The sequence below is a fragment of the Haliotis rubra genome, unplaced genomic scaffold, assembly GCF_003918875.1.
Source record: "Haliotis rubra isolate DU_JTF1 unplaced genomic scaffold, ASM391887v1 Scf496, whole genome shotgun sequence".
NCBI lineage: Eukaryota > Metazoa > Mollusca > Gastropoda > Lepetellida > Haliotidae > Haliotis > Haliotis rubra.
In genome coordinates, this window is record NW_025767186.1 from 536,969 (window position 1) to 554,284 (window position 17,316).

The window sequence follows — 17,316 nt, forward strand, 5'->3', positions numbered from 1 at the left end:
GTGTCTGTTTTCACAGTACTGTTGCTGCAGTATCACGACTGTGTCTGTTTTCACAGTACTGTTGATGCAGTATCACGAGTGTGTCTGTTTCACAGTGCTATTGTTACAGTATCACGATTGTGTCTGTTTTCACAGTACTATTCCTGCAGTATCACGAGTGTGTCTGTTTTCACAGTACTGTTGCTGCAGTATCACGAGTGTGTCTGTTTCACAGTTCTGTTGCTGCAGTATCACGAGTGTGTCTGTTTTCACAGTACTGTTGCTGCAGTATCACGAGTGTGTCTGTTTCACAGTTCTGTTGCTGCAGTATCACGAGTGTGTCTGTTTCACAGTTCTGTTGCTGCAGTATCACGAGTGTGTCTGTTTTCACAGTACTATTCCTGCAGTATCACGAGTGTGTCTGTTTTCACAGTACTGTTCCTGCAGTATCACGAGTGTGTTGTTTCACAGTGCTATTGTTACAGTATCACGAGTGTGTCTGTTTTCACCGTACTGTTGTTGCAGTATTACGAGTGTGTCTGTTTCACAGTGCTATTGTTGCAGTATCACGAGTGTGTTGTTTCACAGTGTTATTGTTGCAGTATCACGAGTATGTCTGTTTTCACAGTACTGTTGCTGCAGTATCACGAGTTTGTCTGTTTTCACAGTACTGTTGCTGCAGTATCACGAGTGTGTCTGTTTCACAGTGCTATTGTTGCAGTATCACGATTGTGTCTGTTTTCACGGTACTATTGCTGCAGTATCACGAGTGTGTCTGTTTTCACAGTACTGTGGCTGCAGTATCACGAGTGTGTCTGTTTTCACAGTACTGTTGCTGCAGTATCACGAGTGTGTCTGTTTTCACAGTACTGTTGCTGCAGTATCACGAGTGTGTCTGTTTTCACAGTACTGTGGCTGCAGTATGACGAGTGTGTCTGTTGAATGAATGGACGAACGAGATACAAGTGTCGTGTCTGATCTCGCCTTCGCTGTTGACGCCTTCTATTATATGACGCATAATGAAACACGCTGGGTCAAGGGTCAGTGAAGACCACATCTCCCATAAACACTGAACATGTCCCTGTGTCAGTCCGCCATGCTACTCTACAGCCTCGTGAGTATATCTTATACTGCATGTGCAACTTGTATTTACAAAAGAATATTTTCCTCAGACTGTACCAATATAAAATAATGCATTCACACGTTTGGGTTGATAGTTCATCTGTCCACTCATCTAATTCTCGTCGATGTCTACCAAGAGAAGACAAGGAACTAGTGTCTATGGTTAAGATTCTTTAGGAAACAATCTGCACCATGGATGGTATTGTCTGAATATCTAAGCTTATATATAAAACAACTTCCATAAGGCAGATGACACCTAGCTGTAGAGTTACAATTTGTAGAGTTATCAATATGGATGATGTTGCTTGACAGCAGTACTGACTTTGGGACAAATGGACCAATACTGCTCACTTGGTCGTGAATATCGCCACGCTTTAATTCCCCCATAATCTGTTTCTGGGGTAATCTGCGCAAGGATCCATCCATCCCTTCATTAATCGGGACGCAAGGATCCCTGCAGAGACAGAGACAGAGACAGAGACAGACTTTACCTGATGTTGCGTGTGTGTGACATAACCTGTCATGGCGATTGTGTGTGTGTGTCTGACATTAATTAACATTGCGTGTGTGTGTAAAATTACCTGACATTGCGTGCGTGTGTGTGTGTGTGCGTGTGTGTGCGTGTGTGTGTGTGTGTGTGTGTGTGTGTGTGTGTGTGTGTGTGTGTGTGTGTGTGTGTGTGTGTGTGTGTGTGTGTGTGACATTACTTGAAATTGCGTGTGTTTGTGACATTACCTGACATGGCGTGTGTTTGTGACATTACCTGACACGGTGTGTGGTTGACATTACCTGACATGGCGTGTGTGTGTGACATTACCTGACATGGCGTGTGTGTGTGACATTACCTGACATGGCGTGTGTGTGTGACATTACCTGACATGGCGTGTGTGTGTGTGTGACATTACCTGACATGGCGTGTGTGTGTGTGTGACATTACCTGACATGACGTGTGTGTGACATTACATGACATGGCGTGTGTGTGTGACATTACCTGACATGTTGTGTGTTTGTGACATTTCCTGACATGGCGTGTGTTTGTGACATTACCTGATATGGCGTGTGTTTGTGACATTACCTGACATGACGTGTGTTTGTGACATTACCTGACATGGCGTGTGTTTGTGACATTACCTGACATGACGTCGACGTGTGTGTGACATTACCTGACATGACGTGTGTTTGTGACGTTACCTGATATGGCGTGTGTGTGTGACATTACCTGACATGACGTGTGTTTGTGACATTACCTGACATGGCGTGTGTTTGTGACATTACCTGACATGACGTGTGTGTGTGACATTACCTGAAATGACGTGTGTTTGTGACATTACCTGATATGACGTGTGTTTGTGACATTACCTGACATGGCGTGTGTGTGTGACATTACCTGACATGACGTGTGTTTGTGACATTACCTGATATGGCGTGTGTGTGTGACATTACCTGACATGACGTGTGTTTGTGACATTACCTGACATGGCGTGTGTTTGTGACATTACCTGATATGGCGTGTGTGTGTGACATTACCTGACATGACGTGTGTTTGTGACATTACCTGACATGGCGTGTGTGTGTGACATTACCTGACATGAAGTGTGTTTGTGGCATTACCTGATATGGCGTGTGTTTGTGACATTACCTGACATGGCGTGTGTTTGTGACATTTCCTGACACGGTGTGTTTGTGACATTACCTGACATGGCGTGTGTTTGTGACATTACCTGACATGACGTGTGTTTGTGACATTACCTGACATGGCGTGTGTGTGTGACATTACCTGACATGGCGTGTGTGTGTGACATTACCTGACATGACGTGTGTTTGTGACATTACCTGATATGGCGTGTGTGTGTGACATTACCTGACATGACGTGTGTTTGTGACATTACCTGACTTGGCGTGTGTTTGTGACATTGCCTGACATGGCGTGTGTGTGTGACATTACATGACATGACGTGTGTTTGTGACATTACCTGACATGGCTTGTGTTTGTGACATTACCTGACTTGGCGTGTGTGTGTGACATTACCTGACATGGCGTGTGTTTGTGACATTGCCTGACATTGCGTGTGTTTGTGACATTACCTGACTTGGCATGTGTTTGTGACATTACCTGAGATTGCGTGTGTTTGTGATATTATCTGACATGGCGTGTGGGTGACATTACCTGACTTGGCGTGTGTTTGTGACATTGCCTGATATGGCGTGTGTTTGTGATATTATCTGACTTGGCGTGTGTTTGTGACATTGCCTGATATGGCGTGTGTTTGTGACATTACCTGATATGGCGTGTGTGTGTGACATTACCTGACATTGTGTGTGTTTGTGACATTACCTGACATGACGTGTGTTTGTGACATTACCTGACATTGTGTGTGTGTGTGACATTACCTGACATGACGTGTGTTTATGACATTACCTGATATGGCGTGTGTTTGTGACATTGCCTGACATGGCGTGTGTTTGTGACATTACCTGACATGGCGTGTGTTTGTGACATTACCTGACATGACGTGTGTTTGTGACATTACCTGACATGGTGTGTGTTTGTGACATTACCTGACATGGCATGTGTTTGTGATATTATCTGACATGGCGTGTGTGTGACATTACCTGACATGACGTGTGTTTGTGACATTACCTGACATTGTGTGTGTGTGTGACATTACCTGACATGGCGTGTGTGTGTGACATTACCTGACATGGAATGTATGTGAGGATACTACAGACTTCTGATCTGTTGCAGGTATCCCTGTATCTCCTCTCAACTGCCCGAGCTGGTGATGATGGTGAGTGTGGGTGTATAAACAAACAAACAAAGAAACAAACTAATTAATACATAAATGCGAACCTCGGAGTCGCTTCTTACAGCAAATATCTGAGACGTCCACTAATTGTATCTATTTACAATTGCACGCACGTGATAATGTTCGTGTCCTCAATATGTGAGGTTCACATCAACCGGTATATTTGTCACGCAGGGCCGTGTATGCGCCGCACGTATAATGGATCTACTGGGTCCTTGGAGTCGGCCAACTTCCCCAAATTCTACGATGACTACAGCGACTGCCAGTACATCATCCAACCTCAACTAGGCACCAATTCCATCATCAAGGTGGTGCCGGAGATCTTTGATCTCGAGGGAGGGTACGATCTCCTGGAGGTGAGGCGGTAAACACAAGGACGTACTCTTACACAGTAAACGCGCATGTACTGCAATCGAAGAGAGCGTAAATCGTTTAGCACTAGGAAGTTTTTGACTGCCATTAATCAGGCATGCGCTACGTTATGAGCCTGCATTTCAATCACCAGTCTTGCTTGTGTACGTCGCTACCAGTATTTTATAAGTGCGTTGTATGTGGGCAGGTTCGTGAAGGTGGGCGACACAGCAGGTACGTCGGCCACTTCACCGGCTCCATCATGCCTACCCTGTACGGCAAAGCATTTTGGATGAGGTTCACGAGCGACTTCAGCAACGCCAAGAAGGGTTTTAGATTTTCTTGGAGCGGTGAGCTTAATGTGTTAATGTTTATTTAGCGTATATGTATTGGCTGATGATTTGTCTGTGCCCTATATGCATTATGTTGGTGTGTGAAGTGTCTATGCATTATGTTGGTGTGTGAAGTGTCTATGCATTATGTTGGTGTGTGAAGTGTCTATGCATTATGTTGATGTGTGAAGTGTTTATGCATTATGTTGGTGTGTGAAGTGTCTATGCATTATGTTGGTGTGTGAAGTGTCTATGCATTATGTTGGAGTGTGGGGCTGCTATGCATTATGTTGGTGTGTGAAGTGTCAACGGATTATGTTGGTGTGTGGGGCTGCTATATATCATGTTTGTGTGTGAAGTGTCTACGCGTTATGTTGGTGTGTAGGGCTGCTATGCATTATGTTGGTGTGTGAAATGTCTACGCATTATCATGGTGTGTGTGGCTTCTATGCATTATGTTGGGGTGTAGGGCTGCGATGAATTATGTTGGGGTGTTGTGTGAAGTGTGTACGCATTATGTTGTTGTATTGGGCTGCTATGCATTTGTTTGTAGCTTCTATGCATTAAGTTGGTGTGTGAAGTGTCTATGCATTATGTTGGTGTGTAAAGTGTCTATGTATTATGAAGGTGTGTGAAGTGTTTATGCATTATGTTGGTGTGTGAAGGGTCTATGCATTATGTTGGTGTGTGAAGTGTCTATGCATTATGTTGGTGTGTAAAGTGTCTGTGCATTATGTTGGTGTGAAGTGTTTATGCATTATGTTGGTGAGTGAAGTGTTAATGCATTATGTTGGTTTGTGAAGTGTCTATGCATTATGTTTGTATGTGAAGTGTTTATGCAGTATGTTGGGGTGTGAAGTGTCTATGCATTATGTTGGTGTGTGAAGTGTCTATGCATTATGTTGGTGTGTGGCGCTGCTATGCATTATGTTGGTGTGTGAAGTATCTATGCATTATGTTGGTGTGTGAAGTATCTATGCATTATGTTGGTGTGTGAAGTGTCTATGCATTATGTTGGTGTGTGAAGGGTCTATGCATTATGTTGGTGTGTGAAGTGTCTATGCATTATGTCGTTGTGTGAAGTGTCTGTGCATTATGTTGGTGTGTGGGGCTGCTCTGCATTACGTTAGGGTGTAAAGTGTTTATGCATTATGTTGGTGTGTGAAGTGTCTATGCATTATGTTGGTGTGTGAAGTGTCTATGCATTATGTCGTTGTGTGAAGTGTCTATGCATTATGTTGGTGTGTGAAGTGTCTATGCATTATGTTGGTGTGTGAAGTGTCTGTGCATTATGTTGGTGTGTGAAGGGTCTATGCATTATATTGGTGTGTGGAGCTGCCATGCATTATGTTGGTGTGTGGGGCTGCAATGCATTAAGTTGGTGTGTGAAGTGTCTATGCATTATGATAGTGTGTGAAGGGTCTGTGCATTATGTTTGTGTGTGAAGATTCTGTGCATTATGTTAGTGTATGAAGTGTCTATATGCATTATGTTGGTGTGTGAAGGGTCTATGAATTATGTTGGTGTGTGAAGTGTCTATGCATTATGTTGGTGTGTGGCGCTGCTATGCATTATGTTGGTGTGTGAAGTATCTATGCATTATGTTGGTGTGTGAAGTATCTATGCATTATGTTGGTGTGTGAAGGGTCTATGCATTATGTTGGTGTGTGAAGTGTCTATGCATTATGTCGTTGTGTGAAGTGTCTGTGCATTATGTTGGTGTGTGGGGCTGCTCTGCATTACGTTAGGGTGTAAAGTGTTTATGCATTATGTTGGTGTGTGAAGTGTCTATGCAGTATGTTGGTTTGTAAAGTGTCTGTGCATTATGTTGGTGTGAAGTGTTTATGCATTATGTTGGTGTGTGAAGTGTCTATGCATTATGTCGTTGTGTGAAGTGTCTATGCATTATGTTGGTGTGTGAAGTGTCTATGCATTATGTTGGTGTGTGAAGTGTCTGTGCATTATGTTGGTGTGTGAAGGGTCTATGCATTATATTGGTGTGTGGAGCTGCCATGCATTATGTTGGTGTGTGGGGCTGCAATGCATTAAGTTGGTGTGTGAAGTGTCTATGCATTATGATAGTGTGTGAAGGGTCTGTGCATTATGTTTGTGTGTGAAGATTCTGTGCATTATGTTAGTGTATGAAGTGTCTATATGCATTATGTTGGTGTGTGAAGGGTCTATGAATTATGTTAGTGTGTGAAGTGTCTATGCATTATGTCGTTGTGTGAAGTGTCTATGCATTATGTTGGTCTGTGGGGCTGCTATGCATTATGTTGGGGTGTGAAATGTCTATGCATTATGTTGGTGTGTGAAGTGTTTATGCATTATGTTGGTATGTGAAGTGTCTATGCATTATGCTGGGTGTGAAGTGTCTACGAATTATATTGGTAAGTGGGCCTGCTATGCATAATGGTGGTGTGTGAAGTGTCTAATCATAATGTTGGTGTGCGAAGTGTCTATACATTATGGTGGTGTGTGAAGTGTGTATGGATTATGTTAGTGTGTGAAGTGTTTATGCATTAAGTTGGTGTGTGAAGATTCTCTGTGCATTATGTTGGTGTGTGAAGTGTCTATGCATTATGTTGGTGTGTGAAGTGTCTATGCATTGTGTTAGTGTGTGAAGGGTCTATGCATTATGGTCGTGTGTGAAGTGTCTATATGCATTATGTTGGTATGTGAAGTGTCTATATGCATTATGTTGGTGTGTGAAGTGTCTATGCATTATGTTGGTGTGTGATGTGTCTATATGCATTATGTTGGTATTTGAAGTGTCTATGCATTATGTTGGTGTGTGACGTGTCTATATGCATTAAGTTGGTGTGTGAAGTGTCTATCCATTATGTTGGTGTGTGAAGTGTCTATGCATTATGTTGGTGTTTAAAGTGTGTATATATTATATTTTGTGTGAGGTGCCTATAAATTACGTCGGTGTATGTTGTTAACGGAATATGTTTTTGCGTAATGTCTCTATGTACTCAATGAGTAGAAAAGTGTTAGATGAAAGTTCTCACATAGCGCATATCCCGTTGATGAGTGAGTATTTCCGGTGATGTCTATGTGACCTACTCAAAGGTTTATGCAGTATCTATATATCCCGGTGATGAGTGAGTGATTCCTGTAATGTCTGTGTGACCCACTCAAGTGTTCATGCAGTATCTATATATCCCATTGATGAGTGAGTTATTATGCCCTAGTGTTGATGCGTTGTATGTATGTTGTAGTGGTGTCCGAAGGTGTCAGGCTTGTTAACGGCACTGGAGGTTTGGAAGGTCGGGTTGAGTTGTTCCACGACGGGAGGTGGGGCACCATCTGCGACGACTCCTGGGATCCTGCTGAGGCATATGTCACTTGCGCGATGTTGGGATTCAAGTGAGTGCCAGGGCCCTTCTTGCGTGTGTTGGCATCGTGGCGGGTCTGGGTCTTACTCCTCGCATATACATCCATAGCAGTGTCCCGGGACTGGCATCGTGGCGGGTCTGGGTCTAACTCCTCGCATATACATCCATAGCAGTGTCCCGGGACTGGCACCGTGGCGCGTCTGGGTCTAACTCCTCGTATATACATCCATACAGTGTCCCGGGACTGGCACCGTGGCGGGTCTGGGTCTAACTCCTCGTATATACATCCATACAGTGTCCCGGGACTGGCATCGTGGCGGGCCTGGGTCTAACTCCTCGCATATACATCCATACAGTGTCCCGGGACTGGCATCGTGGCGGGTCTGGGTCTAACTCCTCGCATATACATCCATACAGTGTCCCGGGACTGGCATCGTGGCGGGTCTGGGTCTAACTCCTCGCATACACATCCATACAGTGTCCCGGGACTGGCATCGTGGCGGTTCTGGGTCTAACTCCTCGCATACACATCCATAGCAGTGTCCCGGGACTGGCATCGTGGCGGGTCTGGGTCTAACTCCTCGTATATACATCCATACAGTGTCCCGGGACTGGCATCGTGGCGGGTCTGGGTCTAACTCCTCGTATATACATGCATACAGTGTCCCGGGACTGGCATCGTGGCGGTTCTGGGTCTAACTCCTCGCATATACATCCATACAGTGTCCCGGGAATGTCCTAACCTTCACGCGGTTATTGTATGAGTGAGTGAGTCAGTTTCACGGCGGGGCCTATTGTATGAGTGAGTGAGTCAGTTTCACAGCGGGGATTATTGTATGAGTGAGTGAGTCAGTTTCACGGCGGGGATTATTATATAAGGGTAACAACAGCATTTCTTCATCAAGCATTAAAACCAATAAACTTTATGATCTATTCGAAACATTCGAACGTTTCTACTTTAACTTCGCGTACTTTACAGAGATCCCAAGGCGCTTAAATTTACTCAGGCACATTTTGGACGTGGAGCTGACCCTATCTGGTTGGACAATACAAACTGCTTCACAAACATGACATCCTTATCACAGTGTCGCACAGAGAGCTGGGGCCAACACAACTGTAATCACGGGGAGGACTCTGGCGTCAGGTGTACAGGTGAGGTATTACACTGTAGATGTACCTGTAGCCAGGTGTACAGGTGAGGTATTACACAACAGCTGTACCTGTAACCAGGTGTACAGGTGAGGTATTACACAATAGCTGTACCTGTAGCCAGGTATACAGGTGAGGTATTACACAATAGCTGTACCTGTAGCCAGGTATACAGGTGAGGTATTACACAACAGCTGTACCTGTAGCCAGGTGTACAGGTGAGGTATTACACTATAGCTGTACCTGTAGCCAGGTGTACAGGTGAGGTATTACACAATAGCTGTACCTGTAGCCATGTATACAGGTGAGGTATTACGCTATAGCTGTACCTGTAGCCAAGTGTACAGGTGAGGTATTACACTATAGCTGTACCTGTAGCTAGGTGTACAGGTGAGGTAATACACAACAGCTGTACCTGTAGCCAGATGTACTGGTGAAGTATTACACTATAGCTGTACCTGTAGCCAGGTGTACAGGTGAGGTATTACACAATAGCTGTACCTGTAGCCAGGTGTACAGTCGAGGTATTACACAACAGCTGTACCTGTAGCCAGGTATACAGGTGAGGTATTACACAATAGCTGTACCTGTATCCAGGTGTACAGTTGAGGTATTACACTATAGCTGTACCTGTAGCCAGGTATACAGGTGAGGTATTACACTATAGCTGTACCTGTAGCTAGGTGTACAGGTGAGGTATTACACTATAGCTGTACCTGTAGCCAGGTGTACAGGTGAGGTATTACACTATAGCTGTACCTGTAGCTAGGTGTACAGATGAGGTATTACACAATAGCTGTACCTGTAGCCAGGTAAAGAGGTGTTCTATTACTTCTTAGCTATCACATACCCGGCGATATAGTCACAGGAGTAAACAATATGACATACAACACAGCACAATTGCCAGTTGTGAGCAAATAATATTCTGCTAATATTCACATTAATGTCAGTGACATTCCAATGTTCTAAGCCCATACGTTATCATTTTCCACTAATAACATTCACATTCATTCCAATGTCACCTCAGCCATTTCGAACACCTGCATTGGGTTGCCTCGTGTGTCGCCGCCTGTACAGGCGAGGTATTACACTAGGGGTGAGGTATTACACTACAGGTGAGAGAACGCAGCACATGCAGGAGCAGCAACTGAGCGCTGTTTAACGTCACTTTAATCTCCGAGTGCCTGCAGAATGTAGGGTAAAGGCCCGCAGGGATGCATCTACAAGACATTCACCACCCCAGTCACATCCGGGATCACAGGTAGTTGCAACACACTGGCCAGGTGTTCACCATGATGTCAGGGAGCCGGTGTACCCCTTGTCACTCCCGATACTAACGGATGTACACCCAATGTAGTAACGTTGATCTTCAATGTCTACACCGCTTCCAACCTCACTGTCCATGTATTGCAGATGCTCTGAGAACTATAAAACGGCTCGCTGGAAAAAGAACAAGTTTCCCTAAAGGTTAGTCAGTTTACAAAACGCCTTTCAACTATTATGTATGAAGCTCATGGAAGAGGTACATTTACACTTGAAAAATAAAAGAATGTTAACCCCCATACAGCCAGGTATATTCATAGCGTAATTATATTTGGCTGTATGATTTTTTCGACCCTTAGGTCGTATCATACATTGATTTTATATGGTGCGACGATCAAAGGTGAGCATCACGTGCAATACATGTCAATGTCATTATAATAATATCAACGTTCAGTGCAGTTCTTAGAGCTCGATAACTTGGAAAATTAATTGATTTCGTTGTTGATAAGCAAATATGGGGAATCCCTAAACGACAATGCGGAATGCTGGCATGTCAATAGGGGCTATTGCAAGAGATGCTGACTGTCATCCATCAACTATCAGCCGATTGGTCAGAAGACATCAGCTAACTAATGACGTTTAGGACCGTCAGAGTACAGGTCAACCACGAGTGATAACCCCAGGGAGAATACAGCCCTTCAGGTCGACCACGAGTGATAACCCCAGGGAGAATACAGCCCTTCAGATCGACCACGAGTGATAACCCCAGGCAGGATACAACCCTTCAGGTCCACCACGAGTGATAACCCAAGGGAGAATACAGCCCATCAGGTCCACCACGAGTGATACCCCAGGGAGGATACAACCCTTCAGGTCCACCACGAGTGATAACCCCAGGGAGGATACAACCCTTCAGGTCGACCACGAGTGATAACCCCAGGGGGAATACATCCCATCAGGTCACCACGAGTGATAACCCCAGGGAGGATACAACCCTTCAGGTCCACCATGAGTGATAACCCCAGGGAGGATACAACCCTTCAGGTCCACCACGAGTGATAACCCCAGGGAGAATACAGCCCATCAGGTCCACCACGAGTGATAACTCCAGGGAGAATACAGCCCTTCAGGTCCACCACGTGTGATAACCCCAGGGAGAATACAGCCCGTCAGGTCCACCACGTGTGATAACCCCAGGGAGAATACAACCCTTCAGGTCGACCACAGTGATACAACCCTTCAGGTCCACCACGAGTGATAACCCCAGGGAGGATACAACCCTTCAGGTCCACCACGAGTGATAACCCCAGGGAGAATACAGCCCTTCAGGTCCACCACGAGTGATAACCCCAGGGAGGATACAACCCTTCAGGTCCACCATGAGTGATAACCCCAGGGAGGATACAACCCTTCAGGTCCACCACGAGGTCCACCACGAGTGATAACCCCAGGAAGGATACAACACTTCAGGTCCACCACGAGTGATAACCCCAGGAAGGATACAACACTTCAAGTCCACCACGAGTGATAACCACAGGGAGGATACAACCCTTCAGGTCCACCACGAGTGATAACCCCAGGGAGGATACAACCCTTCAGGTCCGCCATGAGTGATAACCCCAGGGAGGATACAACCCTTCAGGTCGACCACGAGTGATAACCCCAGGAAGGATACAACACTTCAGGTCCACCACGAGTGATAACCCCAGGAAGGATACAACCCTTCAAGTCCACCACGAGTGATAACCCCAGGGAGGATACAACCCTTCAGGTCGACCACGAGTGATAACCCCAGGGAGGATACAACCCTTCAGGTCCACCACGAGTGATAACCCCAGGGAGGATATACCCCTTCAGGTCGACCATGAGTGATAACCCCAGGGAGGATACAACCACCAAATATCCAGCTTGAGGGGGATGTCTTTTGTCTATGACTTACTACCCAGTATCTATTTAGTGGGGGATGTCTATTGTCTATGCCTAACTACCAAGTATTCAGCTTGAGGGGGATGTCTATTGTCTATGACTAACTACCATGTATCCATCTAGTGGACATGTCTATTGTCTATGACTAACTACCAAGTATCCAGCTTAAGGGGGTGTCTGTGGTTAGGTTGCAGCGGCTGGTTCACCAACACGACGGGCACCTTGACGTCCCCGCAGTTCCCCCTGTACCCAAACTTCGCTCAGTGTCAGTACGTCATCGCTCCACCGAAGTCCGACTCTGTCATACAGCTGAAGTTCACAATCTTCGACCTGCAAGAAGGATCTGATTTTCTTGAGGTAGCACATCACGGGTTTCTCATTACATGCTGATACGAACGTTTAAGTATGTTTGTATTAACGAAAACAAAAACAGTAGACAGTGTTATGCTGCCTCTTAAAGCTCCCGTATTTTCATAACGAGTAGAACACAATGTCGGGCAACGTCGTCTCTGTATGCCGTTTACATGGCCACTCATAACGATGAGTTAAGTTGTTTTACCACTCATTGCAGTTCCATGTGACATGAGCAACGGAAGCGTTGTGAAATCGTCTAGGCCTGTAGACCATTGTACGATCTGTAGACCTGTGCACGACCTGAACACCATTGTACGATTTGTAGACCTGTATACGACCTGTAGACCATTGTACGATCTGTAGACCTCTGTACGACCTGTAGACCATTGTACGATTTGTAGACCTGTGTACGACTTGTAGACCATTGTACGATTTGTAGACCTGTATACGACCTGTAGACCATTGTACGATCTGTAGACCTCTGTACGACCTGTAGACCATTGTACGATCTGTAGACCTGTGTATGACATTTTTACCATTGTGCGATCTGTAGACCTGTGTACGACCTGTGGACCATTGTATGATCTGTAGACCTGTGTACGACCTGTAGACCATTGTACGATCTGTAGTCCATTATACGACCTGTAGAGCATTGTACGATCTGTAGACCTGTGTACGACCTGTAGACCAGTGTACGATCTATAGACCTATGTACGATCTGAAGATCATTGTACGACCTGTAGAGCATTCTACGATGTGTAGACCTGTGTACGACCTGTAGACCAGTGTACGATCTATAGACCTATGTACGATCTGAAGATCATTGCACGACCTGTAGACCTGTGTACGACCTGTAAACCATTGTACGATCAGTAGACCATTGTACGATCTGAAGAACATTGTACGACCTGTAGTCCATTGTACGACCTGTAGAGCATTCTACGATGTGTAGACCTGTGTACGACCTGTAGACCATTGTACGACCTGTAGACAATTGTACGATCTGTAGACCTGTGTACGACCTGTAGATAATTGTACGATCTGTAGACCATTGTACGACCTGTAGACCATTGTACGACCTGTAGGCCCCTGTATGACCAGTTAACCATTGCACGACCTGTAGACCCTTGTACGACCTGTAAACCATTGTACGATCTGTAGACCATTGTACGACCTGTAGTCCATTGTACGATCTGTAGACCTGTGTACGACCTGTAGTCCATTGTACTACCTGCAGACCCCGACACGATCTGTAGACCATTGTACGACCTGTAGACCATTGTACGATCTATAGACCTGTGTACGACCTGTAGAACATCGTACGATCAGTAGACCGGTGTAAGACCTGTAGACCATTGTACGACCTGTAGACCATTGTACGACCTGTAGACCATTGCACGACCTGTAGACCATTGTACGACCTGTAGATCCCTGTATGACCAGTTAACCATTGTACGACCTGTAGACCTATGTACGATCTGAAGATCATTGTACGACCTGTAGACCATTGTACGACCTGTAGAGCATTGTACGATCTGTAGACCATTGTACGACCTGTAGACCATTGTACGACCTGTAGACAATTATACGATCTGTAGACCTGTGTACGACCTGTAGATAATTGTACGACCTGTAAACCATTGTACGACCTGTAGACCATTGTACGACCTGTAAACCATTGTACGACCTGTAAACCATTGTACGATCAGTAGACCATTGTACGATCTGAAGATCATTGTACGACCTGTAGTCCATTGTACGACCTGTAGAGCATTCTACGATGTGTAGACCTGTGTACGACCTGTAGACCATTGTACGACCTGTAGACAATTGTACGACCTGTAGACCATTGTACGACCTGTAGGCCCCTGTATGACCAGTTACCCATTGCACGACCTGTAGACCCTTGTACGACCTGTAAACCATTGTACGATCTGTAGACCATTGTACGACCTGTAGTCCATTGTACGATATGTAGACCTGTGTACGACCTGTAGTCCATTGTACTACCTGCAGACCCCGACACGATCTGTAGACCATTGTACGACCTGTAGACCATTGTACGATCTATAGACCTGTGTACGACCTGTAGAACATCGTACGATCTGTAGACCGGTGTAAGACCTGTAGACCATTGTACGGTCTGTAGATCATTGTACGACCTGTAGACCATTGTACGACCTGTAGACCATTGTACGACCTGTAGACCATTGTACGACCTGTAGATCCCTGTATGACCAGTTAACCATTGTACGACCTGTAGACCCCTGTACGACCTGTAAACCACTGTACTATCTGTAGACCATTGTACGACATTCAGTCCATTGTACGATATATAGACCTGTGTACGACCTTTAGACCATTGTACGACCTGTAGACCATTATACGATCTGTAGACCATTGTACGACCTGTAGTCCATTCTACTACCTGTAGACCCCGGCACGATCTGTAGACCATTGTACGACCTGTAGACGATGGTACGACCTTTAGTTCATTGTACATGTAGACCATTGTACGACGAATAGATCCCCGTTAGACCTGTACACCCCTGTACCACCTGTAGACCATTGAACGACCTTTAGTTCATTGTACGACATGTAGACCATCGTACGACCTGTAGAGCCCTGTACGACCTGTAGAGCCCTGTACGACCTGTAGAGCCCTGTACGACCTGTAGAGCCCTGTACGACCTGTAGACCCCTGTACGACCTGTAGAGCCCTGTACGACCTGTAGAGCTCTGTACGACCTGTAGACCCCTGTACGATCTGTAGAGCCCTGTAGGACCTGTAGAGCTCTGTACGACCTGTAGAGCCCTGTACGACCTGTAGAGCTCTGTACGACCCGTAGACCCCTGTACGATCTGTAGAGCCCTGTCTTCTGAACGTCAGATGCTCTCTAGACCAACGGTTATATCGAAGCGACATTGGGCATATCGCTCATGAAAGCATCATTTACGGCTATATAAAAGTATGTTATAATCAACAGCCATTTTGAGTCGTTTACTTTGAAAGTACACACGTGTGAGAGTCTTGCTGTCAACAACAATGTTCGCCTTAGATGACCATGCACGTGGAACTTGTGAATTATAACCTAATGTCTTTAATGTTACTATATGTTTCTAACACTTTGTGTTAAGTGCTGTTACTCAGTAACCCTTTCCACCAGTATACGTCATGTTGTTATGATACATGTGCTATTTTTTAAATGGGGAGAGCTACTTGGACACGCCCCCCACCACCTGCCCATCCTGGATTTTCAACTGCATTTAGCAGCTTTGCAATTTCTTCTTTGTCATCTGCAAATGTGGTTAATCTAGGTGAGGGAAGATGGTCCGACAGGAGCTTTTCTAGGACGGTTTAGCGGCCAGCGTCTGCCCCCAGTGATTTACGCCAAGAAGCTGTGGTTGTCCTTCACTTCGGATGCTTCACTCGGGAAGAAGGGCTTCATAGCCTTTTGGGAAGGTATGCGGTTTAGTTTCCACCTGTGGGTCGTATCGGTGCGTTCCAGTGATAGCCTGAATGTCCGTATCTTCCATTGTTAACATACATATCCGTCTCTTCCCGTGAAGCCTTAATGTCCGTACCTTCCAACTGTAGGACTAGTGAATGTCTTCTTCAACGGTTCAGCTTAGTTTCCGTCCCTTCCAGCTGTAATCTTAGTTTCCGTCCCTTCGAGCAGTCAGCTTGGTTTCCGTCCCTTAAAGCTATAGGCTTAGTTTCCGTCCCTTCCAGCTGTAGGCTTAGTGTCCGTCCCTTCAAGCTATAGGCTTAGTTTCCGTCCCTTCCAGCTATAGGCTTAGTTTCCGTCCCTTCCAGCTGTAGGCTTAGTTTCCGTCCCTTCTAGCTGTAGGCTTAGTTTCCGTCCCTTCCAGCTGTAGGTTTAGTGTCCGTCCCTTCCAGCTGTAGGCTTAGTGTCCGCCCCTCTAACTAAAGGTTTAGTCTCCTTCCCTCTAACTAAAGACTTTGTGTCCTTCCCTCTAACTGAAGGCTTAGTGTCCTTCCCTCTAACCAAAGGCTTAGTGTCCTTCCCTCTAACTAAAGGCTTAGTGTCCTTCCCTCTAACTAAAGGCTTAGTCTCCTTCCCTCTAACTAAAGGCTTTGTGTCCTTCCCTCTAACTAAAGGCATAGTGTCCTTCCCTCTAACTAAAGGCTTTGTGTCCTTCCCTCTAACTAAAGGCTTAGTGTCCTTCCCTCTAACTAAAGGCATAGTGTCCTTCCCTCTAACTAAAGGCTTTGTGTCCTTCCCTCTAACTAAAGGCATAGTGTCCTTCCCTCCAGCAAAATGCATAGTGTCCTTCCCTCTAACTAAAGACTTTGTGTCCTTCCCTCTAACTAAAGGCATAGTGTCCTTCCCTCTAACTAAAGGCATAGTGTCCTTCCCTCTAACTAAAGGCTTTGTGTCCTTCCCTCTAACTAAAGGCTTTGTGTCCTTCCCTCTAGCTAAAGGCTTAGTGTCCTTCCCTCTAACTAAAGGCTTAGTGTCCTTCCCTCTAACTAAAGGCTTTGTGTCCTTTCTTCTAACTAAAGGCTTTGTGTCCTTCCCTCTAACTAAAGGCTTAGTGTCCTTCCCTTTAACTAAAGGCATAGTGTCCTTCCCTTTAACTAAAGGCTTTGTGTCCTTCCCTCTAACTAAAGGCATAGTGTCCTTCCCTCCAGCAAAATGCATAGTGTCCTTCCCTCTAACTAAAGGC

At 45.4% G+C, this 17,316-nt stretch overlaps 1 protein-coding gene across 1 annotated transcript in view; it reads left to right on the forward strand.

Annotated features, from left to right (window-relative positions):
* The first annotated feature begins 965 nt into the window (after positions 1-965).
* Positions 966-17,316, forward strand: part of LOC124291549 (deleted in malignant brain tumors 1 protein-like) — a 28,217-nt gene continuing 11,866 nt past the window's right edge. The window contains exons 1-9 of the mRNA XM_046728566.1: positions 966-1,093; positions 3,848-3,890; positions 4,083-4,264; positions 4,468-4,609; positions 7,816-7,963; positions 8,912-9,084; positions 10,495-10,548; positions 12,458-12,627; positions 15,943-16,087. Coding sequence (XP_046584522.1) covers positions 1,055-1,093; positions 3,848-3,890; positions 4,083-4,264; positions 4,468-4,609; positions 7,816-7,963; positions 8,912-9,084; positions 10,495-10,548; positions 12,458-12,627; positions 15,943-16,087 — 1,096 coding nt within the window. The 5' untranslated portion in view covers positions 966-1,054. The remainder of the gene's footprint in view (positions 1,094-3,847; positions 3,891-4,082; positions 4,265-4,467; positions 4,610-7,815; positions 7,964-8,911; positions 9,085-10,494; positions 10,549-12,457; positions 12,628-15,942; positions 16,088-17,316) is intronic.